This window comes from Piliocolobus tephrosceles, chromosome 8 (genome assembly GCF_002776525.5).
Source record: "Piliocolobus tephrosceles isolate RC106 chromosome 8, ASM277652v3, whole genome shotgun sequence".
NCBI lineage: Eukaryota > Metazoa > Chordata > Mammalia > Primates > Cercopithecidae > Piliocolobus > Piliocolobus tephrosceles.
In genome coordinates this window covers 123,426,090-123,452,799 of record NC_045441.1, presented here as the reverse complement: position 1 = coordinate 123,452,799, position 26,710 = coordinate 123,426,090, and the positions used below count along the sequence as shown (strand labels likewise).

Here is a 26,710-nt window from a genome sequence, read left to right as displayed (position 1 = left end):
TCATAAAACGAACTGGGAAGTTTTCCTTCCTCTTCTGTTTTCTGGAAGGGATTGTATAGAATTGGTGTGAATGCTTCCGTTAGCAATTGGTTCTTCAGTGAAAGCATTTGGGCTTGGAGAAACTTTTTCAAATTCAATTATGAATTCTTTAATTCAACCTAATTCTCCGATTTCCTTAATATATTTATAGGGTTATTCGAATTATCTATGCCATGCAGTGTGAGTTATGGGAGTTTGTGTTTTTTAAGAAATGAGTTTATCTAAATTGTCAAATTACATATGTAGAGTTGTTTGTAGTATTTCCTTATTATCTTTTTGATATTCAAGGAGTTTGTAGTTTCATCCCCTATTTCATTTATGTTATTGGTAATTTGTATTAAACTATATTATCTTCATCTGTTTTTACTAAATAGATAGTCCTGTTTTATTGATTTTCCCCTACTGTTTTTTCCACTTTCATTAATGTCTGCTCTTTATTCTTTTCTTCTGCTTGATCTGGGTTTATTTTGCTTTTGTTCTGGTTCGTGAGATAGGAGCTTATTGATTTAAGACTTTTCTTGCCTAATGTAGGCATTTAGTGGTATAAATTTCCCTTTCAGCACTGTTTTAGATGCATACTACAAATTTTGATATGGTATATTTTCATTTTTATTCAGTTCAATGTATTTTATTTTAGTTTTTTTAAATTCTAGATTCTGGGGGTACTTGTGCAGGTTCATTACACTGGCATATTGCATGACGCTGAGGTTTGGGTTTCTAGTGAACTCATCACCCAAATAGTGAACATGGTACCCAATAGGAAGTTTTTCAAACCTTGCCCCCTCTATTAATCCGTTTTCATGCTGCTGATAAAGACATACCAGAGACTGGGTAATCTACAAAGAAAAAGAGGTTTAATGGACTTACAGTTCCACATGGCTGGGGAGGCCTCACAATCATGGCAGAAGGTGAAAGGCACGTCTTACATGGGAGCAGGCAAGAGAGAATGAGAGCCAAGCAAAAGGTGAAACCCCTTATAAAACCATCAGTTCTCGTGAGACTTATTCACTACTCATGGGAATAGTATGGTGGAAAGTGCCCCATGATTCAATTGTCTCCCACCAGGTCCCTCCCCCAACACGTGAGAATTATGGGAGCTACAATTCAAGGTGAGATTAGAATGGGGACACAGCCAAACCATATCACTCCCCACCCTTTTGGAGTCCCAGTGTCTATTGTTGCCATCTTTATGTCCATGTGTACCCATTGTTTAGCTCCCACTTGTAAATGAGAAGATGTGATATTTGATTTTCTGTTTCTGAGTTATTTCACTTAGGATAATGGCCTCTGGCTGCATCCATGTTGCTACAAAGGACAGGTTTTCATTCTTTTTATGGCTGCGTAGTATTCCATATTTTTACTCATTCCATTTTTCTTTCTTCCTTCATGATCTTTCAGGTTTCTTTCTTTTATCATTTCCATTCTGTTTCAATAATTTCCTTCAACTATTCTTTTACGATAGGTTTGTTGCCAACAAATTATTTTTGTTTTCTTTCATCTCAGAATATCTTGATTTCTCCTTCATACCTGAAGAGGATTTAGCTGCCTCCGATTTCCCTGCCCAACCTGGTCATCTCCTTCATGGTCCTCCGGCTCCACCCTCACCAATCCCAAGAAAAGAATTTTCATCAGCTTCTGTTTGAGAGCAGGACTAGGGGGAGGACAGGAGCCAACAGCAAATTGTGTTACCACCAAATTTGTCACAGCGAAGTGGATTATTAAAAGGGGTTTTGATATTTTAAAAAGTAAAGTCATTAGAGGATTATGATACTCAAAATATTTAACAATGAGTATAGTACTATGTGGAGGCTTCTCTTTTCACTAGTCGTCATGCACAGAGTACTCAGAGAAGAGGCCATTTACCAGTACAAAGGAATGTATCTCAAAGTTTTAACGATCCGGATAGCCTTACTGGCACATGCTAGCTGAATACCAGCCTTGTCTATAACTGCTCAATGGAGGTATTTCTTTTTAAGACAAGAAGTGAAACCACAAAGATGATGAAAGTTGTCTAAAAGTATATCTAATCACAAGCAGTCCATAATCAGAGTCAAAGAAGGGTGAAATAAAAGAACTGTTACTCTTTATTGTTTCGTGTTGCTAAAGCAAGTCAAGAACCCCTGAAAATTACATTAATTCCTTATGAGAGATGCAGTCGCTATCATGTTGGCTACAAGTTAAATGGAACTCTGCAGTCCTTTCATAATCAGAACAAAATAAATCAGTCCTCTAGAGCATACAGGAATGTTGTAAATGGACATATTGAAATTTTAAGAGCATGATCCCAGTTGGATATATCCGAAAGCCACTCTGTATATCACAGTGCAGAGATCTTGGGAGATTTTCCCATCTGATATTTCCAAGCAGGTAGCAGCTGGAAAAAATTTATTTATAGCTATAGAAAAAAAAGAAATGATATTTTTAAAAGCTAAGAATAACTCACATTCTAAAAAAAAACTCACATCTTTAAAAATTATTTAAGAAACAATTTTTTTTAATTAAAAAAACTAAAGACACCAGCCAAAGAATCACAAAAGAAACTGATTGAGAGAATTAAGGCAGATAAAACATTCTTCTGTGGGTAATGGGTTGAGTGAGAAACAGCTGGATCCATGGCCAGGTAAGGCAAGGAATTCGACATCAGCAGAGCAAGTTTTCCATGTTAGGATCAGACATCAAGTGCTGGTCTACCTGCGGCCCTGAGGGATTGGAGGGAGGGTGGGTTTGACATTGGAACCTGGGCGACTGATGACTGGGACCGAGTGTTTTCTGTGTTGGTGAGACTCTTTTTCACGTGAAAATGATTGTATAGGCAGTGCTGTAAAACATTCAGAAAAAATGATAGTTAATCCCTTGGTTTCTTGGTACAAAGAAAATAAGTGTTGCATGATATAAGCACCAGAACAATTTCTAGAATTCATTCATGACAAACTATAAGAAATAAATGAGGCCAGGTGCAGTGGCTCACACCTGTAATCGCAGTACTTTGGGAGGCCAAGGTGAGTGGATCACTTGAGGCCAAAAAGAAAAAAAAAAAAGAAAGAGAGAAAGAAATGACATTCAAGGAAGAACAATAGTGGACGAGGTCAGACTATAGCATGTACATGGCTAAACAAGCCGTAGGTTGTATCAACTTGCCCAATGACCGCAGGATGCTACAGTGTGCAGCCACTAGCGATTCTTCCACTTGCTCATGCCCTCTGTAACAATGCTCCACTAGGTACTCTTTTCACAATCGTACACATGCACACACACACACAGTGAAGTGAAGTTCTTGCTATAGAAGCTTCATTTAATGCCCTCTAAAGATTGGCCTGCTCACCAAGCAGGAAGACATCTGGATCTCGGTTTCTCCAGGGACTGTGGGAAGCAGGAGGAGTTTAGAATATAGAGAAGAAAGGTAGAGGCATGGTGGCCATAGCAGAAGCAGAATTCTCACTGGTAAGAAAGCAGAGTAGCAGGGATTGAGAAAGTAAAGCAGAGGATTCTATAGAGAGTGAGAGAAACGGAAATGACGGATAAGATTATGAAGACTGGATCTACTGGCCAAACCAAAGCAATGAAAAGTCAAAGGGAACATTGACCTTTTTAGGATATATTCAAAGAAAAAATAAGACATTGTTTGAGAGGGTATTGTTATCAGCAAAAGAAAAGAAAAAAACTCCTCCTTTTTTTTATTTTTTTTATTTTTTTGAGACCAGGTCTCGCTCTGTCACCTAGGCTGGAGTGCAGTGGTGCGATCTCAGCTCACTGCAACCTCCACGTCCCAGGTTCAAATGATTCTCATGCCTCAGCCTCCTGAGTGGCTGGGATTACAGGCATGTGCCACCACCACACCTGGTTAATTTTTGTATTTTTGGTAGAGATGGGGTTTCACCATGTTGGCTAGGCTAGTCTTGAACTGCTGACCTCAGGTGATCCTCCCGCCTTGGCCTCCCAAAGTGCTGGGATTACAGGTGTGAGCCACTGTGTCCAGCCCTTCCCTGTTTGCTGGTTTTTGTTTTTATCCGTGGGGATATTTTTTAAACAGGAAAGAGCAAAGCAAACATGTTGAGAAGAAAGCAGACGGTAGAGGAGTAGGCCTCCTTTTTCAATCTGTTCAAGTCCTAGAACCAGCTAAATTGTATCTTGGGGTGCTGGAATTGCTTATGGAAGCAGTTTTAGAGTATCCAGGCTTAGATAATTCATCCACAGTGAGAACAGTGTTGGAGACAAATAATATTGCCATTTAAAAAAATAGGAATAAAGGTTTACAAATCAGTACATTTGAATTTTTATTTATTTTTGAGACAGTCTCACTTTGGCACCCAGCCTGGAGTGCAGTGGCACAATCTCGGCTCACTGCAACCACCACCTACCGGGTTCAAGTGATTCTCCTGCCTCAGCCTCCTGAGTAGCTGGAATTACAGGTGCACGCCACCACACCCAGCTGCTTTTTGTATTTTTAGTAGAGACAGGGTTTCACCGTGTTGTCCAGGCTGGTCTCGAATGCCTGACCTCAAGTGATCTGTCCACCTCAGCCTTCCAAAATGCTGGGATTACAGACATGAGCCACTGCGCTCAACCACATTTGACTTTAAATCTTAGCAAATTTCAGTTTATTAAAGAAATTGTTGTGCATTTATAAAATACTGTCGTGAATGATGAGTGTTGACGGGGTCTGCAAATAAAATTTACTTGAAAGTAACTTCATTTCCCTTTTATTTAGGCAGGGGTCAATAAACCATGGCCACATTTTCTGTTTCTTTGTAGGCCTTTGTTCTTTTGTTGAAAATTGGACGTTTGAGAAAACAGCTACCTCACCAAGGCTAATGTTAGAGAGCTCTCCCTGTTCACTTCCTTCCTCTATCAGCTACTCACAGAGCCCCACCTTTGCTATTGACACCCAGCTTATTCTCTCCCATTCCCATTTTCACCTCCTGTTCAGGGTCTTTACTCAGTGTTATTTGTGAACACTGCCGCTGAGCCCAGAGAGAAAAACACAATGTCCCTTCTGCCTCTGTCTGGACATGCACATTCACATGTGTGTTTGGGATCTAGGAGCAAAAGGGAGGTGAAGAGGGGCTGGGCCAGATCCTTCGAGCCTAAGTCATCAGAATTCTGCCAAACCGCCACAGTGAAGACTGGACTGCAACGCAAAGCCTCCAAGCTTTCCTCGCCTTCACTGAATGGAGTCTCTACCTCACCAAAACCTCTTCCAAAGAGCATGCGGTCCTTATCCCAGACCCGTGCAGATAATGTGGCCAGGTGGACAGTGCAGCAGCTTCCACTCAAAGTAGCTAAGTGACCGTGGGTGGATTCCCCACCTTTCTCAACAGTGGGCAACAAGATAACACTCTACCTTAGAGGGAGATTCTGACTCAATCCTCTCATTTAACTTTCAAAAATCGGGATCAATAAAAAGACAGTGGGAAACATATATAAATATAATACAGACTTATATTTATAGTACCATATGTGAAACAACTCATACCTTTTTTTCTTCCTTTTTTTTTTTTTTTTTTTTTTTTTTTTTTTTTGAGACAGAGTTTTGCTCTTGCTGCCCAGGAGTGCAGTAGTGCAATCTCAGCTCACTGCAACCACCGCCTCCACCTCCTGGGTTCAAGCAATTCACTTGCCTCAGCCTCCCGAGTAGCTGGGATTACAGGTGCCCATCACCACGCCTGGCTAATTTTTGGTACTTTTAGTAGAGACGGGGTTTCACCATTTTGGCCAGGCTGGTCTCGAATTCCTGACGTCAGGAGATGCACCCGCCTTGGCCTCCCAAAGTGCTGGGATTACAGGGGTGAGTCACGGCGCCTGCCCTAACTCATACCTCTCAGGGTCTCTTCGGTCTCACTGTCACTGGCTCCTGATCCTAGGTGTGAAGAAATGCTCCCTTCTGGAGGCTGGAAAGGCAACTCTTTTGACCACGGACAGAACCGAAGCAATGAGCATTTCGTGGAAACCGAGGAATCCTTCCCACTGAAATAATGAAAAATCAAAGATCTTTTTGAGATGCAAACTATGCACTACTAATGGCCACACGATCTATGCCTATGACTTCACTGGGTTACCTTGTGTTGAGTTAGTTTTCAACAGTGTCTATAGCAGGTGCTACATAGCAGCTGACATATCTTAAAGTATATTAGGTACTGTACACATTAGCATAAATGTCCCATCCATTATACAAGACATGGCTGAGTATCTACTAAGGGCAAGACATCATGATAGGTGCTGGAGTATAAAACAAGATGAGTAAGGCACAGATCCTCATTTCCAGGATTTTAGAATCGGTGCTATATCAAGGATAGAGAAACAAACCCATATTAGGTGGCCTCACAATGGGCATAGGTTTTGGGGACTGCGATTTCCTTTCCTTTTTTTTTTTTTTTTTTTTTGGAGAGAGTCTCACTCTGTCGCCCAGACTGGAGGGCAGTGGCACGATCTGGGCTGACTGCAACGACGTCCACCTTCTGGGCTCAAGTGATTCTCCTGCCTCGGCCTCCCGAGTAGCTGGGACCACAGGCATGCACCATTGCTGGCTAATTCTTGTATGTTTAGTAGAGACGGGGTTTCGCCATGTTGGTCAGCTGGTCTTGAACTTCTGATCTCAGGTGATCCGCCAGCCTTGGCCTCCCAAAGTACTGGGATTACAGTGTGAGCCACTATGCCCCACACTCATTTCCACTTTTAGGATAATGTTCAGGTATGATTGGGTGCCTGACATCCCTGCTTCTGAGCCAAAACACTTCCTACTGCCAGGTTCCTCTCCTTTGGGATTCACCTGTTTCTTCTCTCCCTTCCAGGGAGGCAGCTCTACCAGGGGAGCTCATCCTGCAAAGCCCTGGCAAGCAGCTGAACCTTGTTTACAGGCACTTCCATGCACTGTGCCTCATCCCCACCATATTTGCTCTCACTGGAGAATCTGAAATTGATCACAAGAAAATGGTTGATATTTAAGCCATTACGTTTTGGAAAAATCCTGCCTTTTAACAAGGGCCAAAGTCTTAAAAGAATGCAGCTCTCATGGCAGATTTCAGGCCCAAGCAAGAAGGCAGGAGAAATTCGCTGAGTGAAATTTCCTCATTAACATTGAAGTCATGCCATTAGTAGTCCCTGACTCAGCAAGGGGGACAGCTTTGATTCCACCTGACAGAAAGGTGGACACGATCCTCTCCCCTCTCCCTGACCAGTGCAGTCCCCATCTCCCACCTTGGGACCCCAAAGATTGTTTACACTCTTAACCGTTTTCTGTCACTCACTTATCAAGTCTCATTCACAAATCTAACACTGAGGAGGTTCAGGGGATATAGCAGTGAACATGAGATCTGGACCTGCCCTGTCCAGCTTACAGACTGGGGGGTGTATCTAATCACACACGTGCTTTACAAAAACTGAGATATGAAGGAAAACGCAGATGCTATAAGATGATATATTAGGCATTCCAGGACAGCTTTCCTTGAGGAAGTGCCATTTTAGTTAAGACATGTGGGATCAATTAGCTAGAAAAGGGGGAAGGTGGGGTGGAGGTTGAAACTGGAGGGGAGGAAGGAGAATGCTCTCAGCAGAGGGACCATTGTGACATCTGAAGGGCCTCACTGGGAGACTTCTCTTCTCCAACTTAATGGTTCCGGAAAGCTTCAGTCAAAGTAAACTTCAGGAATGATAGAAAGATGCTGGCTTGGAAAACTAATTGGAAAAAGGTAAGGAGTAGACTTTTTCTTTTCTTTCTTTTTTTTTTTTTTGGAGACAGTTTTGCTCTTGTTGCCCAGGCTGGAGTGCAATGGTGCAATCTCAGTTCACTGCAACCTCTGCCTCCCTGTTTCAAGTGATTCTCCTGCCTCAGCCTCCCAAGTAGCTGGGATTACAGGCATGCACCACCACGCCTGGCTAATTTTGTATTTTTAGTAGAGATGGGGTTTCTCCATGTTGGTCAGGCTGCTCTCGAACTCCGGACCTCAGGTGATCCACCTGCCTTAGCCTCCCAAAGTGCTAGAATTACAGGCATGTACCACGGCTCCCAGCCAGAAGTAGACCTTTTAAACAGAGGGTTTGGGGATTGGAATAGGATAATTCAACTACTGAAAAGGCAGGAGCGGGAAAGCATGAGGCCTGGAGTTTTATACCACTAGGGCTTGGGAAGAGGGCGCCATAACCCAAGTGACATGTGTCTCTTCTGACACAGGCCACAGGGGACTTGTTCTTGTCCATGTTTCTGGATCTCACCAGCCAATGACTCCAGGACCAGATGGTGGCTGACTGAAGTATTTATAGACTGTGCTCTTGACCTCCCCAGCTGTCTCATCACTGGGTGCCCTCAGCCATTGGTAGGACCTTGGCAAGGAATCATGCTGAGACCAGATAAAAAGATCCCCTCATCCCTCATGCACACACAGAAAGATTTCTAGTTAACAGCAAGTGTCAAAAAAAAAAAAAAAAAAGATAAAAATGTAGGCGAACCCCTCAGACATAGAGGGGTTGAAATGCAAATATGGGGCCCTTCCATTTTTAAAAGTTTAATAATTTTTCTTTAGCAATCCACAGAGAATGTGAATTCTCTGTCGGAGATGCTGGCATATTTTGGGGGGCTTTAGCAAATAAGAGGTAGTTTGGGGAGAAAAAAGAAACCTCTGGTAGAAAATAATGAAAGACAAAAAAGATATTGGAACTAATTGTCTTTCAGTCATCACAGACGTGATGGTGTCATTGGTGTTTCTCTATACATGTCTTCTTCCTTCAGTTAAGTTCTAAGTCTTGTAAACAGTGTAGCCAAGTGGCTTAGCACAAAGATTCGAGCCTTTTGACTTTGGTTCAGACCTCAGCTCTGAGACTTGATAGCTTCAAGTCCTTTTACCGACTAATTAACTTGCCTCAGTTGTCACATTTTTAAAATGAGGAAAATGACGGCATTTTTTTCTCGCCGGGTAGTAGTTATAAATGTGTGTGTGTGTGTGTGTGTGTGTGTGTGTGTGTGTTGAGCTAACATATGTCACATTCCCAGAACAGAAACTGGCATGTGGTTGAGTGTTACACAAGATCCACTAGCTTTGTAACTCTGCTTCTCATATCCCATATACATTCATACTTCAGTTCAGTTGTTTTGGAATGACTTATCTTTATCCACTGTATTAATTTCCTAAAAACAAAGTTCACTAATTGCTTCTCACTATAAAACTAAATCATATGCATTATAGACAATTTAGAAAATACAGAAAACTAGAAGGAAAAAGGAAAATCAGACATAGAAAGCCACTCTCACCGTTTGGCTCTTTTTGTTTTATGTAATTGTGCACATTTTCAGTGAATTTCAGTGAATTTTAAGTTATCAACAGTTTTCTGAACCCTGATTTTTAACCACTGCATAACAGCCCATCAAGTATACGCTTCATGCTTTATTTGATCATTCTCTTATTTTTGGACATTCAGGTTCTTTCTAATTTTTTCTGTCATAATGAATATCTTTGTATATGATGATTTTCCACATGTTAATTTAGTAGTATCTGCTAGGGTCTGAACGTTTGCATCCCCACAAATTCCTATGTTGAAATTCTCATCCCCAAAGTGATTATATTAGGAGGCGGGGCCTTCAGGAGGTGCTTAGGTCATGAGGGTGGGGCCCGCATGGTGGGATTAGTGCCCTTATTTAAAACTCCAGAGAGCTCTCTCACCCCTTCCATGGTATAGAGGACACATCTACACAATGCCACAAGATGGCATCTGGAAACCAGAAAGTGGGCCGTGACCAGACACTGAATCCGCCAGCACCTTGATCTTAAACTTCCAGCTTCCAGAACTGGGAGAAATAAATGTCTGTTGTCTATCAGCTACTCAGTCTATGGTATTTTATTATAGCAGCCTGAAGGGTCTAAGACAGCATCAATTCCCAGAAGCAGGGTAACTAGGTCAATAGTAAATATATTATTTAGGATTTTGCTATAAACTTCCTAATTGCTCCCCAAAAGATTGTGAAATTTTATCTCCCAACGAAATCTGGGCTCTCCAGCAGTATCTTTCTCTTTGCACCATTTAAAAAATAATTTTAAAAAAATCAGTTATGCTAATTAAACAAGCAAAAAGTGGCATATTATTTAAAATTGCTTTCTAATCACAAGCAAGATTAAACATTATTTTTTATATTTATTCATTAGCTCCTCCCCATACTCCTTTTGTGACCTGTGTATGTCTTTTCCTCATTTATCTGTTGAGGACCATACTGTCTTTCTTACCAATTTGTCTGAACTCTTTACATATTGAATATTAACCCTTTTGTTGTATTGTATAAAGCTTGCTGTTTTTCTTTTAAATTTGATTTGGACCTAGACAAACTTTTTCTCATCTCTCCAAAAACTTCTCATTAACATTTTAATCAACCTGCTCTCTATATATGGTTAAAATTAAGTCAAATTATACAGAGAGGCTCTGTCTGTCACCCAGGCTGGAGTGCAGTGGTGCCATCCTGGCTCACTGCAACCTCTGCCTCCTGGTTTTCACTGATTCTCCTGCCTCAGCCCCCTCACTAACTGGGACTACAGGTGCGCACCACCACATCTGGCTCATTTTTATATTTTTAGTAGAGACACGTTTTTGCCATGTTGTCCAGGCTGGTCTTGAATTCCTGACCTCAAGTGATTTGCCTACCTTGGCCTCCCAAAATGCTTGGATTATAGGCGTGAGCCACACCACCCAACCCTGACATCAATTTTAAATATATCTTTTAATAGATACGATTTCTGCTATGATACGGAAGAACTTAACTCACTTTATAACACTCCCCCTACATAGTTCTATCACTATTCTCAGTTCTTCCATCTGTCAGATCTGCATCTTCATATATCACATTTTAAAACTCCATTTCTTCTTTCATTAACAACAGATAATAAAATTGACCCTCCACCTCTACCTCCTAAACTTTGTCATTACAGGTCTGCTTTTCACTGTTAATGTTGATTATGTTAAGCTTTGTATTCATAATTCTGTCTTTTCATGATTTGGCCAAAGGTTGATTAAAATGTTGAAAATTAATAGGTAATTTTTCGCTGCAGAACCTAGTAGGTGGCTATGATTATACTTTCTTTTCTGTAGTTCCAATATTATGATCCCTATCCCAGCAAAGAAGTACATTTCTAGGATCAAGTTCAAGTTGACCTCTACTTGTTCACACTCCACATTTAACTTCGATTCATACCTGGCAACAGGAAAGGCTGATGCAATTGGGTCTATACAAGGTAAAGCCTGCCATTTAAATGAAGGCATCTACATTTACTAGGATGATATTATGACTGTGGCAGAGATTAAAAGGGTAGAAGCCAGTCTTAATGAAATGCTCCCAGGAGTTCAGGGCTCTAGTATTGAAAAACATAGTGCAATTAGCTATCATCTGGGCCTGTCCTTGAGTCGGGAGTTAAGGGAGTGGGGTGGCATAGGCATACTGAGGGTGACACAGCGAATGCACGCCACTCACTTTGTCTGTATCATGTTTGAATGGCAAGCAGAGGCCACAGCACTGGTGCACTTGGGAATCCAAACCCAGCTCTCCTGGAAAGCCCACATGCTGCTGGGCATAGACACCTGCCTACTACTTGGACCTCACATATCTGTCAACTACAGCTAGGGCTACATGGCACCAACGTTCCCAGACAGAGGTGTTCTGTGATGGGGCATCCTCTCTGCACCCTAAGGGTTCTGCTTAGAAGTGTCGGTTACTTGTTATCAAGTGGCAGAGAAGTCTAATTGCTTGCTCAAAGGAGGAGGTCCATCTTACCATCTTGGGCTGAGTTCTTGGGACTGTCTTCTCTTTGTTGGACAACAGCTTTTGGAATTCGACACCAGAATGTTAGGTCCCTTTAATATTTAATTTAATTTAATTTAATTATCTATTTGAGACTGGGTCTGTCACCCAGGCTGGAATGCAATGGTGCAATACATGGCTCACTGCAGCTTTGACCTCTTGTGCTCAAGCCATCCTCCCACCTCAGTCTCCTGAGTAGCTGAGACTACAGGCACACACCACCATGCCCAGCTAATTTGTTTGTTTGTTTGTTTGTTTGTTTTGTAGAAACAGGGTCTCACTATGTTGCTGAGGCTGGTCTTGAACTCCTGGGCTCAAATGACCCAATCCTTCCACCTTGGCTTCTCAAAGCACTGGGATTAGAGGTGTGAGCCACCACATCAGGTCTAGGCCCCCTTTAGATAGAGCAAAGTCTCCTAGGAGACCTTGTTTCCCAATCTCTTGCTCCCACCTAGGGTAATTGAGCTTGCCCAAGAAGCACTTTCTAGAGAAGAGTAAACTGAGACCAATATTGCCAACGTCTGGCTCTTCCAGTCACTGGACAAATCTCTCCTCTATTTCCTGCATTGGGAAAGTGCCATTATTAATCTATGCATGGGATCTTCTCTTTAGATTTATTCCTAGACTGAGTCTCTTCCCCTAAATACAGCAGTAGATGCATTTATGTTTTATGGGATAGAGCTTTTTATCAAATGATAGATGCATAAAGATGTTCTTCCACCTTTTAGTGAAAAATGCAGTAACCCAAAATGATAAAGATATAGTGCATACAATAGTAGGTTATATTTATAACATATAAATTAAATACATACATAGCATATAACCATGTAGCATGTTAAAGGAAATATGGAAAGAATTGACAAGAAAAATTTCACTGGATTTTTAATACAGGTTGTATTAGTTTGCACCATCTGCCATAACAAGGTACCATGAACTGAGTGACTTAAACAACGGAAATTGATTGTCTCACAGTTATGGAGGCCTAAAGTCCAAAATCAAGGTGTCAGCAGGGTGGATTCCTTCCGGGATCTGTGAGGGAGAATTGTTCCGGGCCTCTCTCATCACTTCTGGTGGTTTGCTGGCAAGCTTTGGTGCTCCTTGGCTTCTGCCCATCACCCCAATCTGAGTCTTCATCACAAGGTATTCTCCCTACGCATGTGCCTGTGTCCAAATTTCTGCTTTTTACAAGGACAGCCTTATTGGCTTAGGAGCCCACCCTACTCCAATATGGCCTCATCTTAACAAATTACATCTGCAGTGACCCTATTTCCAAATAAGGTTACATTCTGAGATCCTGGGGGTCAGGACTCCAACATATGAAATTGGGGGTACGGGGGAACAGCTCAAACTATAACACATATGTTTTGGGAAAGAATATATCTGCATTTAAGACACACACCAAAAAAGTCATCACAGAGCAAGTTCTGTCTTTCAACAATTATTTTTCCTTTGCATCAAAGTATTAAATGAATACTCATTGAAAGTCAGAAGAAAGAAAGTGGTGGAGTTAAAAGACACATGCATGACCACAGGTGAAGCGTCAGACTTGAGCCACAGGCCTGACCCCTTTTACCACAGGAAGAGATGATGTGTAAACCTACTGCAGCCCATTAGGCCACTTTGTTTTCTCTTTTGTGCTGTATTCCCATCTGCCTACCTCACTGTACTAACAATTCAGAGCTCAAACAAATCCTCAGAGATCACAGTTTCAACATGGTTACAGAAAGCTAATTAACTAATGATAATGCTAGGGTCTCTCATCTCTAGAGAAATGTGCAGACTGAGAGGGGACCACTGAGAGGGGACAGCTATTTTTCATCATCAAATGTATGAAAGGAAACCCCAAGTGTCAGAACAATAAAACTCAGAAATGAAGGAAAGCATTGCTCATTTAAAAAGTTTTCATTGTCATTATGATATATGACCCTCATAAAATATCCCTTTGCTGTGACAGACTTCTAAAATAACTTTGTAAAGAAATACTAATGCTTCAAAAATTATAAAAATGTTCATTGTTGAAAATATGGGGGGGTGAACAAGAGAACAAAAACTGGCCATAATCTATTCACTAGAACATAATAACATCATACTTTGGTGTAAATATTTTTACTTTCTCGTTTATTGAATATTTCATTAAATTCTTAGGGATTTTTAATCGTTTTTTAGGATGTAGAAATAAAATATATATCCCTGTGCAAATAATTTAGGTATTACAGGAAAAAAAGGATAAAGAAGAAAAATAAAATAACTGGTCATTCTAGAGAAATAGCCACGGTTAACATTTTGGTGAGCTTTCTTCCAGTCACATTGTATGTCCATTACATTGCCATGCATTTGGACGCTCCAGAGAGACTGCCCTACCCGCGGACTCCTGCTGAAGACTTTTCCACTTGGTTTGCTGTCACTGGTCTGACCACAGAATACTGGCTAAAGGATAGGTGCCTGGCATAGGGACAGCCAATCTATAGACCAGCCAGCAACCATGAGGGCCCTGGTTAGAGATCTCTACCCAAGACGGGCACCTCGTAGTAGATGACAATTGACCCAACCAGCCAGATCTTTGTGTAAATTTGTTTTCAAGACCTACAGCGAGATGGTCAGTTGCAGTGGCAGGAGCAACTGAAGGAGAAACAAAATGTAGTAGAATATTCGCAAAAGCACAGCACTACAATCAGCGATGGAGGCTCTGTTGTGGTCTGTATGGGGCCCTCAGCCTAAACATGTTCAGCTTTTGAGCCACACTGTGACATATTGAACACTGAGACCCTGAAATGGCCTTTTAGATATTGGACTTCCATTGGTAAACATTTTGAAATACAGCGTCATACTAATCAAAATGGTTGCAAATACAGACACTCTTTGGCCAAGATGAATATTAAAAAGGGAATTATTGGAAGGCTATGGGGTACTTTATGAAATTAATGGAAACTAGAGAACCAGGCTTTAAAATGAGGCAGGAACAAAGGTAAGCTTGGAGCCAAGAACACAGCCGAATCACAGTACAGGAAGAGATCAGCAGAACATCATTGCCTGCCTTACCACAATGGATGTCTGTGCTCTTCCTCTGAAATCTCGGTTCTTCTGCTACTGGTGACTTGAATAACCTCTAACTGCCCCTGTGTCTTTGTATCACTCCCTCAAGATTCAAAGTCCCAGATAAAAGCTTCCAATGGTATGAACCTAGGTTATATGTCTGGGCCCTCCATAGAGGGGCAGGGTCTACTCCCTTCAAATTCTACAGCGGGAGTTAGGACCCTGCTTCCCAGTTTTAGGATTTCTCTGAAGCCTAGAGATGAGTACCATGATTTTAACTAACCAGAAGCAAATAGCCAATTCCATCCAACGAAACACCTCAACTCACCTCTTTTCAGGATATGGTCCAAATGGAGGTTTAAAATAGTCTTCACAAAGATCAAAACTTTTCCGTAGTTCTTCTAAAGTTGTATAATAGTGTATACCACTGGTGAGAGGTACTGGTACTGGACCCCTGGAATCGGAAATTAAAAAAAAAAAAAAAAAAAAACCCAAAGGATTTTGTAATGATTCCAAGTGTATACACATGTATACCTAAATATCCCAGATAAATGCAAATGCGAATGAGATCTATGTGGAATAATGTAATGTATTCACTCAGAAACATTCACATCAGAGCTCGTCTAAGTCATTGGCATCATTACATTCTAATTTGAAGGTTAAGTAAATATTCATTGCTGTGAATATTCCATAGCCATTAAAGTACTAATATAGGCAAATTATCTTCCTGGAGATTCATATGTACTCTATTATAAATCCTAGTCCATTTGTTATGCAAGGGTTGGCAATATATCAACTGCTACAAAAGTTAAAAATAGGTGTTTTCCAACTTTATTTATAATCTAATGCTTTGAAATCGTATCCAAGTAAAATATTTCTAAAAATTCTACCATTATACGTTCAACTAAACTCTAGTATAAAATATCCTTTTTCATCTACTCATATGTGCTGTATGCAAGTCTATTCCCTCGGACTGACTTGAAAGAAAAAGAATCATTAGCCATTTTTCGTGAATAAACCCTGCTGTTCTTCAGACTTGCTGGAGTTGCTATGTGCAAAGCAGCCCAGTTGCATATAAATGCAGGCAAATTCAAAGCATCTATCTGCCTTTGTGACGACCCATTTGGAACTCATATTTAAAATTGCATAGTTTCTCTGTCCAGGCTGTTTGAACAGGCCTGGCATTCCGCTGGGCAGTGGTCACCTAGGCCCAGCTTCAGCTGCTCTGGGAGACAGTGTCTCATTCCTGGCCACCACCCTCGCAAACCCCCCATACAAATTTGCATCTATCACACAGCCTGTGTTTTGAATCCGACTATCCAAAGATAGCCTACCAACATCAAGAAAATTAATCACTCTGTTTTGACATGGCAGCAAACAAGTGAACAAAAATGTATTTATATTGATTAAAGATTCTCAATAGGTAACTTAAAATTACAAACAATAAAAAGAACCGAAACAAGCATGCAAGGGAAAGGATAGATGGTAGTTAAAGGTGGTGGAGCCACAACTCCAGATTAATCACCCGTCTTCTTCTTGCAAAGAAATATTATTTGCAATCTTCAAAAAATCATCAGTTTCTAGTAGCTATGAGCATATTGTGCCTTTTAATAATGTATACAAATGAAAAGGAAATACAACTTTTAGAACTGGGTGTACTGCTGAATCACTGGGTCCATTTTAGGACAGAGGTTTCTGTTTATGTTCATGATTTAGGATTCATTTGATATATTTGGACACTAGGAAATCAATCTAAAGTTGCTCATGTGATAAATTGCTACCTTTGAAACAGGAGTGTGTGATCAGGGCGTATCCTTCCCATTAGAGCTTGCCGGGCTGCCTCATGCTGTCTGTGTATAGAATCTCTTTCCTAGGTAAGAAATATCATTAGAGAATTATATTGATGTTAAGAATGTCAGACGATTAAAACATCTATAATAATTCTCTTTTGTACTAGAGATTGACCAATATGTGGAAAGAAAAAGGGGGGAAAAGACAGGCATAAAAAACAATTGATATTCACTCAGGAAAGAGAAAAGAACAAACTTTATAAATAAAACCAAAATCTTTTTATAAAGACTGTAATATAATATATAAACTCTATTTGACATCTAAATAATAATATGGCAATTTTTATTCACATTTTATGTGTGCATTTTTATCTTTCTAATGAGATTATAAACTTCTCAAAGGTACAGACTATTATGGTCTTTTTAGTCTTCTCGGATCTCAACACATACAATAGCTAACTGATTGAATGAACATAGCCACCAAAGTTTAATTATGATCCTGAAATAGGAAAAATTGATGGGGCGGGGGGGGGGGGGGGTCTTTCTGTCATTATTTCACAAATATCACTATCACTGTTTAGTAAGCATTTAATGGGGATACAGATACATAAAAGATAGTCTCTACATTCAAAAGGTTTATGGTCTGGTGGCAAAAGGCAACAAAAAAGGAGGAAATAAAACCCAGATAGCACATGTTGTTTTATAAATAACAGAGGATGTGTTGATACAAAGATCGCCTGATGGAGTATGACCTATTTAGCAACTGTTCAGGTACTGGATTTCTTCCCTTAAAGCAAACCTAATACATAAAGTTCTTAACTTACAGAAAAGATAAATTAACAAGTGATTATTTGTTTTACATAAAAGACTTACAAGAGGATTTATAATGGTATTTATTTAAACAGCAAGTACACTTAAAATACATTAATCTTTGCTTCCAGTAACTTAATCTGAAATAAGCCTTGCTGTTTTGATTTTTATGTCATTACCAGGCTCCACTACAAATTGGCATTCACTTAAAATTTCACAGGAAATAACAGCAAACAAGCATGCAAGGGAAGGATAGCCAATAGTTAAAGGTGGTGAAACCACAACTCCAGATTAATCGCCTGTCTTAGCCTTGGGGGCTAGCATAGTTTCAATTGTTTGTTTGCACGTCTTTAGGGGAAGTTTTTTAAAATCAATTTTTAAGAATTAAGTTGACGTGATTGTAAAAACATTTTTGCATCACAATAACTTATCTGTAGTGATGCCAAGACTGACACACGTAACATCTCTGGAAATAAGTCACATCCCAGAGAGATCAGCATCCTTTTTGTCACTGCTGTATCCCTGCACACAGCACACACATTTTGGCACAAAGCAGGACCTCAATAAACCACTTTAATGTACAACAGTATACATTTGGGAGGGATAATGTAAAGAGTGAATAATGTTTACCATTTTTTTATAACCTGGATTAGAATTTGCTGTCCACTGTTCCTAGCTTGAAAAAGTCTAGGTCAAGCTTTGAAATTGTTCCTTAGAGACCATGACACATAAGCGCTACCGTGGGCTCATTGAACACACTCCCAGGTGCATATTTGATTACCAAAATCATTTTACTCTTTCCCTGAGCTCCGTGTTTCTATGTAAACAAGATGAAGAGAAAATTGTGTTGGGAAAGTCGGGGGAGGATGTAATGAGAGAAGAAAGGAACAGACCTGATTTACATTTCACCATTTAAAAACTACAGGTTTAAATAATTCCATGAATACATCTAAAAAAACTTGACATTACTATAAAATAACTATATATTAACCAAGTCTGCTGTGAATTTACTTTATTTTTTGTGTTTGTTGTTATTCACTCTCCTGTGAATTTGTCATTATTTTGCTGGGAATCACTTTATAGTAGTATACCATTTACTACTGCAATTTCATTTTATATCACCCTTACTTTTTCCCTTATTGTAATATATTTTATTATAACTGAGAAGATGACAGTGGTAGTGGCAGCATACTTTTTGGATCTTCTAGAATTCCACATAAAAATAAACATAGCAACTAAATAGCAAAATCAAAAACATGTCAAAAAATATACAACAAAACCAGGTGACAGAGTATCTCCTCAAACCCCAAAATGCAGGTGGGGCTTTCATAACCACAACACCTGCATGGTATCAGTATCTATGCGGGAGAAAGTCAGAGGAGAGCCACAACACCTGCATGGCGTGTCGACGCAGGAGGAAACTGAAGGAAGCGGCATCGTGACTGAAAGACCTGGAAACAGGAGAATGCCAAGACAGCTGGAAAATATTCACTGAAAAGCAAAGCAGGACAATCTGGGAACCACAGCTGAAACAGAAAAGGGGTCGTTCCCACTCCAGTAGTGTTTGAGTGTAAGAAGTCATAGGAACTTCTAAAGGAGCTGGGTCAACTGTGAATTCTTGAAAATGACCACCTGGGGCTCCCTGCTAAGACAGGCTCCGCACTCAGAGAAGGTGATGGGAGTGGAATAAAAATGTATTAGAATGGAGTCAACAGAAACAAAAGAAAGAGAAGGTCTAGACCAAAGGGGTGGGGACAGAGAACAGAGCCAGGAAATCCCAGGAAAAAAGCTGCCATGTATTTTGATGCTATTTGAAGGAATTGTGCTCCCTTCCAAAAGTCTGAGAAAACTAATTTCACATAAAAATGAGCAAAAGAAAGTATCAAGTGGAATCCCACACAAAGTTACTGTGAGAGAAAAAGGAGGAGAGTAACACTCTGACAATGAAAGCTTTATATAAAACCAGAAAAAAAAAATCTGCAATCTACTACTTCAGAATAAACTAAAAGACATTAAGAAAATGACACAAAACATCAGGAACAGATGAATTACAATTTTAAAAACTCATGAACTAGGTGGCAGAACTCAGGAAAGAATTAGAAATAGAGAAAAAACCACCCCAGAAATGAAAACTAAACTAGAAGCAATAGAAGAGTGAATAAACACAACAAACAATGGTTTAAGAAAAATAGAATGTGAGCAGAGTAAAAAATTTTAAATAAAAAAGAAATGAATAGAGGTAAAAAAGGGCTCAAGAGAAAATGATGAATATTTAAGATAAAGAAGACTCAACACACAAACAACAGTCTTCCTTGACAAAATAAACAGAACAAGGAAACAGCGTAATGATAAAAACTACAATTACAGTGTAAAGTATATCACACACTGTTATCCATATACAAGAACTCAGGAAATATTGTTTCCATAATCCTTTTTGTAGCTAGTAAAGAATAAGCTTAGACAACAAAAAACTAGAGCAGTGTTGACCTATGGTCTAATGATGAGTATTAAGCATGTACATACTTGAGAACTAAGGTAAAATAATTTGAAGGTAAAATGAGAGTTAAAAAGGAGAGTGTTCAATGACTATGCCTTGATAGTGTAGCTATGAATCCATAAATAATGGGGGGAGAACATTTGTAAAAAATGTTCTTAACTATTTTTTGGTTTTCATAAGGGATGCTGGTGGTATTAGTATTGTTATTCTGAGACTGTTCTGTGTGTAAGGTGGGATAAATCAAAGGAGTAATTTAATGGGAGATTGTGTCATCTCCTGTGTCTTTCAGAATCAGGGTTCTCAGTGTGGAAGAAAGAGAAATATATAATAGAAAGAAAACTTAAGTAAAAATCTTGAAAGTCCTGAATTTTAACTGGAAATATTAACTGAATTCATGAAATATTTTATCTCTCCACCTAAAAGACCTAGAAACGACCACCACCTCAATAGTAATGAACATCCCTGGTAACAACAATGTGTTCTTGCACTACCATTTCTCACTTAGAAACCAAGATTTCTCGAAGAAAAGACTGATTCCAGGTCTGGGATAGGGAAAGTACAAGAAAGCATGGATTATCTTCCTAACAGACAGTAAGACAGCTATGAAAGACTCCACAGGGCATGTTAAAGGACACAGATGTCAACTTGAACAGGCTTCCATTAGCCAAAGGTAAGATAAGATGAATTTCAATAAGGATAAAAAATGTGGTGGGTGGTATCCTTCAAATATGCTTAAATGAAGATCATAATGACCATAAATGATAATTTAAAATTAATTGGTCACCTTCAGAGAATAAATGGGAGCCAATTCATTATCTTGAAGAAAGCATTAGCTGGGCATAGTGGCTCACACCTGTAATCCCAGCACTTTGGGAGGCCGAGGTGGGCAAACACAAGATCAGGAGTTCGAGCCCAGCCTGGCCAATATGGTAAAACCCCATCTTTACTAAAAATACAAAAATTAGCCGGACATGGTGGCAGGCACCTGTAGTCCCAGCTACTCAGGAGGCTGAGGCAGGAAAATCACTTGAGCCTGGGAGGTGGAGGTTGCAGTGAGCCCAGATCGTGCCACTGCACTCCAGCCTGGGCAACGGAGTGAGAGACTATCTCAAAAAAAAAAAAAAAAAAAAAGAAAGAAAGAAAAAAGCATTTAGCCTGCTGATCCTATAAGAACTGATGAGAGATGAAAGAAGCATCTCTTTATAGTATTATTCCAGCTAATAAAAGAAAATGAAGTGATAGAATTACAAAATCATCAGTTTTCAATCTTCAACATATTAATTGAACTAGGTATTGAACAACAGCTAATATAATAACAATAAGTGTAAGAAATTTCTTCTGCTAGCTTCTTTTGAATTTCTGCCTTCAAATCCTTAGTGTTAAAATCTTCCTGTCACTGAAAGAAAACAGTACCTGATAAACTGTTCAGAAAAGAAGCTTGTTTTTACTTTTCAGAGCTAGATATCTGTATGGCCCTATAGGCACACACGGGTGTAGGAAACTTCTGCTAGAAGAACATCACAAAAAGAGAAAAACAGATGTTATTTACCCTTTAATGAAAAATAAATACCACTATTTACTGCCTTGCTAAAGGAACAGATCCTGAGTTTGAACGAACTTCTGGATCCAGCTGCCAATTGCAGGAAATTCAGGGGCAGAAGAACATGATGAATGGCACCATAAGCATGCAACTGGCAAAACCCAAAGCGTGGGAGACGCTACAGTCTAAACAGAGTCCTTTAACAGGAACTTGTAAAGAAAAGAAAAGGCTGGGTGGAGAACCTGTAGATTAAAAGACACTGTAAATATATATTATTTATTTTAAAGTAGACAAGACTAAACTAGAATCTAAGGATGCACACTTGTGCAATAAAACCAAAAGGAATATAAGGAATTGGTTACTATAGAGTCAGAATGATGGTTTCCTTTGGAGGGAGGGAGTGTAGGATGGGGCTCATGGGAAGGCTTCCAGAGTGACTGGAAAAGTTCCATGTCCCAACTTGGGGAGTGGTGACAAGGAGATTTGCCTTATAATAATCTATATATTTATTTTACTTGTTTTTTAAATTTTATAATTTAAAAAAGGGTAAGAAAATATATTGTATTATGATAACATGGAACTTAAATAAGATATGAGGTAGAAGATTGGGACTTGAGGAAGAATTAAAATATCACTGTGCTTCTTACCTATTAATATCTTACTAAAAATGTGATATCTTATTATGCAGATAACATTTGTTCTAGCATTGCCTTGATTTCGCAAATAAAAATATAATATTGACACTTACTGAGCACTTAATATATTCCAGGAAATTAACATCAACTAACCTAGGACTTGATTACTATTATCTCTACAGATGAGAAAACTAAGACTCAGAGAAGACATATGACTTGCCCAAGTGACAGTGCTCTAAACTATACTTCCCCCTATTCCTTCATTCATTCAACAAGTATTACCTGAGCACTACTGTGTGCCTACCATTGTATAAAATAATGAATACATCAGGGAGTAACAATGATTTCTGCCTTTGGAGGATTTATAGTCTAACAGGGGGAGACCAATGACAAGCATAATAGATAATCAAATAGCCTAATACATTAGAGGGTAATGTATTATTTGGAAAAATATTTTTGGAATATGAATTTTCCAAAAAAAAAAAAAAGTAGAGCAGGGAAAAGGGGCTAGGGAGGGCCAAGGAAGAACACAGAGTAGGGGATACAGGTTGCAGTATAAATTAGGGTTTCAGGGCAGACAGCATAGAAGTGGTAAAATGTGAGTTAATAGTTGAAGGAGGAAAGGGAGTCAGCCATGTGGCTATCTGGGGAAACAGTGTTCCGGAAAGAGGAAACAGTTAGTGCAATGGCTCTAAGGCAGGAGTGCTGATGGGTTAGAGGTACAATCACTTGCCAGTGTCAGTGGAGCTGAGGTAGGAAAAGGAGTAGTAGGAATGAGATCAGAGACACCAAGGGAACAAGATCATGCAGGACTTTGCAGGAAACTGAAGGACACTGAGTAACATGGAAGCAATTGCAGGTGTTTGAGCAGAGGGGGCTCATGATCTGACTTAGGTTTGCAATTGATCATTCTGTCTTCTGTGTTTGCAAATAGCCTATGGGGCAGGGGTAGAACCAAACAGACCACTTAAGAGGTGGCTGCTGTGATCTAGGTGACAAATAATGGAAGAGTAGACCAGGACAGTGGGCAGATTCTGCATTCCAGAATAATTTGAAGGTAGGGCCAGTAGATGTTTTTAACAGATTGGATATTGGGTTGGGAGAGAAAGGAGTACAGCGTTTTTGGCCTGATAACTGCAAATATAGAGTTTGCATCAAATAAGATGAAGATTTAGGGCAACAATCAGTATTTCGGGTTTGGAAGAAGTGAGTGTAGATAGGAAAATAGTGGAAGGGAAAGGAAGAAAAGGAAAAAGGAGAGAAGGGAAGGGAAAAGAAAGAAAGGGAAGGACAAAGAACTGAGCCCTGAGATACTCCAATATCAAGAAATTGGAAAGAAAAAGAGAAAGGAGCCCAAAAAGGAACAAGAGAAGCAGAGGGAGAAACAAAAATTTAATTAAATGACTCAGACAATAAATCTATTCTTAGGAGAACAAATTTATCATGAGAAGGAACATGATGCTAATTTTAGGAGGACTAGAGTTACAGTAAGATAGTCATTCTATAATCAATTCCCTGCCCACCTACCAGTTGGAAACAACAATGAAGAAAGGAATCAAAGGAAAACTTTGGAGGAAGGGTTCTAGTATATCACAAATCATTCCTTTGTCCGTTCACTTTTACTCATTCACAGGTTCAGCAAAATTTATTGAAACCATGCAGGGGGTCAGACAACCACACTAGATGTTGGGAAACCATCATTGAACAAAGCAGAGTATCTCATCTCAGGAAGAACAGTGTGTGAGATCGCTAAGAGACTGGGAAACTGCAGTAGATTGTGGTATCTGAGGGTCATATAATGCTTAGAAAAAGGGATTTTGGGAATTGGCCTCATGAAGAGCAGGAGAACAGGTTTGAGATGCTGATCTGTGCTCCTATGAACCTAACCGAAGCTTTTTTTATGACAAAAGACATATTGAAAATGGAACAGTTTAGAGCAGGGGTGTCCAATCTTTTGGCTTCCCTGGGCCACACTGAAAGAAGAACAATTGTCTTGGGCCACACATAAAATGCACGAACATTAACAATAACTAAAGAGAGTAAAAAAAATACATTGCAAAAGAAATCTCATAATGTTTTAAGAAAGTTTATGGATTTGTGTTGGGCTGCATTCAAAGCTGTCCTCGACCACATGTGGCCGGCAGGCTGTGGGTTGGACTGTGGGGAAAAGAAAGAGAGATCAGACTGTTACTGTGTCTATATAGAAGGAAGTAGACATAAGAGACTCCATTTAGTTCTGTATTTGAGATGCTGTTAATCTGTGACCCTACCCCCAACTTCGTCCTTGCAAGAGACATGTGGTGTGGTGACTCAAGGTTAAAAGGATTTTGGGCTGTGCAGAATGTGATTTGTTAAACAAGTGCCTAAAGGCTGCTTGTGGTTAAAGGTCATCACCATTCTCTTAAATCTCAAGAAAGAGAAAAACATTTGTCTCCTGCCCCTCCCTGGGCAATGGTACATCTCCGGGTAAAACCCATTGTGTGCTTTGTTTACTGAGTAAGGAGAAAACCACCTTTAGGAATAAGGTGGGGCTTGCTGGAGCAATATTGCTAAAAGGTTTATGGAGATGTTCGCATATGCATCTCAAGGCACAGCATTTTCCTTTAAACTTATTCATGTTACAAGGATTTTTGTTCATATGTCTTACTGCTGATTTCCTCCCTACAATGATCCTATTTTCTAGCCACTCTCTTATCTTTTAGATGGTAAAGATAATTATCAATAAATACTAAGGGAACAGAGAGGCCGGTGCCAGTGCTCTGTAAGCACAGCACTGGCCCCCTGGGCCCCGCTTTTCTTTCTCTATATTTTGTCTCTGTGTCTCTATTTCTTTTCTCAAGTCTCTCGTTCCACCTAGCAAGAAGCACCCACAGGTGTGGAGGGGCAGGCCACCCCTTCATGGACAAGCTTTGTTTAGAGCCATGAGGACCCTGAGTTCAAATTAGACACAAAGAGCAGAGGCCAAAGATACTGGATATCAAATGTATTCTCTCGAGATTCACATTGATGCCTGGGTGACAGAGCAAGACTCCATCTCAAAAAAAAAAAAGATTCACATTGATGTATCAATACTGAAAAATGCGCCTGAGTAGAAGAAGGCATTTTTCTTCTGAAATCAAAATAGACATTCCTAAGCTGTATGATCCTTGGACAAGCAGCCTCTCTTCCCTGAGCTGACCTGGGTCCTGAGAGTATTGAAAGGAAATGGTGCTTAATACTTTGTCACCACAGGTCCACTTTATCATTTCCCCTTCGTACAGTTTGTACTTACAGGATTGTACTGGCCTTGTCTGCTATACACATATATTTGCTAAATTGTCTCTCAATTAATTGGTCATTCAGCAATTTTTCTTTCTGGAGAATTGGCTCTCTTCTCTCAGTGACTTGGTCTGCGTCAGGGGTAAAAGTGTTGAAGGAACTGGTTGAAGAAACAGATATGATGGAGGTAAAGAAAGTCAAGCTTCTTCTAGAAGGCAAAACCTAGTCACAATAGCAAATCCAGAGCAAGAAACCTTAACTAAGTCAGCACAGCCTTCATGTATGCTTTCCAGGGAGGCAACCATGCAAAGAGCATTGGGAGGGAGACTGAAGTATAACGATATCTGACAAGTAACACACAAGAACTTAGACATCTGTAACCACATGAGTGTTGCAAAAATAAAAACCTCTCACTGATAGAGTTGGTCATATATTTTTTGCAACAGTAAGAAAAGAGCTGTGCACTTTTTTATACTCAAACCTGCAAAGAAAAATGTTTAAGTGTTTAAGAAGTAAGGCTGATTAAAATTACATTTACAGTTCTCTAAGATTCTCTTAGAGATATTCAAATTAATGTGCTTTGGGAGTCATTCAGAAAAGTAAGCACCATTTAAGATAGGAAGAGAGAAGAAATAAAGTAACAAAGAATTGTATAAGCAAGGAATGAGAAAATGAGTAAACTGGATATTTTATTATCTAAATTCATATTAAATTATGATCATATTTATAGAAAGAATTTTATATTTATAAATGATTGGAGTAGCAATCAAGACATGTGATGTCAGCAGATGTTGTTCAGATTGAAGAGTAAAAAATAATATTTGTGGGCATTTCTTCCTAACAAAGACAAGTCATTTAGGTTCTAGAGGAAACCTCCAGTGACCTTAGGAATAGGAAATAAAGAGCCTGGTGCGGTGGCTCATGCCTGTAATCCCAGCACTTTGGGAGGCCGAGGCGGGTAGATCAGGAGGAGGTCAGGAGTTCGAGGCCAGCCTGACCAACATGGTGAAACCCAATCTCTACTAAAGATACAAAAAATTAGCCAGGTGTGGTGGTGCATGCCTGTAATCCCAGCTACTTAGGAGGCTGAGACTGGAGAATTGCTTGAACCCAGGAGGCAGAGGTTGCAGTGAACCGAGATCATGCCATTGGGTGACAGGGTGAGAGGGTGGGTGACAGGGTGAGACTCTGTCTGGGTGACAGGGTGAGACTCTGTCTCAAAAGAAAAAAAAAAAAAGATTAAAAATAACTGTCAGTATATTGGAAGTCAGTAATACCGAGGATTTTCTACTCAAAGAAAGAAGGTAGTAGTAAGCGAACTAGGGATACACTGACCTT

General features: G+C 39.7%; 1 protein-coding gene across 1 annotated transcript in view; it reads right to left on the bottom strand.

Moving 5' to 3' along the window:
• Positions 1-2,105: 2,105 nt before the first annotated feature.
• The window catches only part of LRGUK (leucine rich repeats and guanylate kinase domain containing), a 130,921-nt gene continuing 106,316 nt past the window's right edge, over positions 2,106-26,710 (bottom strand). Inside the window, exons 17-20 of the mRNA XM_023207812.3 lie at positions 16,624-16,712; positions 15,171-15,296; positions 5,855-6,003; positions 2,106-2,857 (exon numbers count right to left, since the gene is read on the bottom strand). Of these exons, the coding sequence (XP_023063580.1) occupies positions 2,727-2,857; positions 5,855-6,003; positions 15,171-15,296; positions 16,624-16,712 (495 nt within the window). The 3' untranslated portion in view covers positions 2,106-2,726. The remainder of the gene's footprint in view (positions 2,858-5,854; positions 6,004-15,170; positions 15,297-16,623; positions 16,713-26,710) is intronic.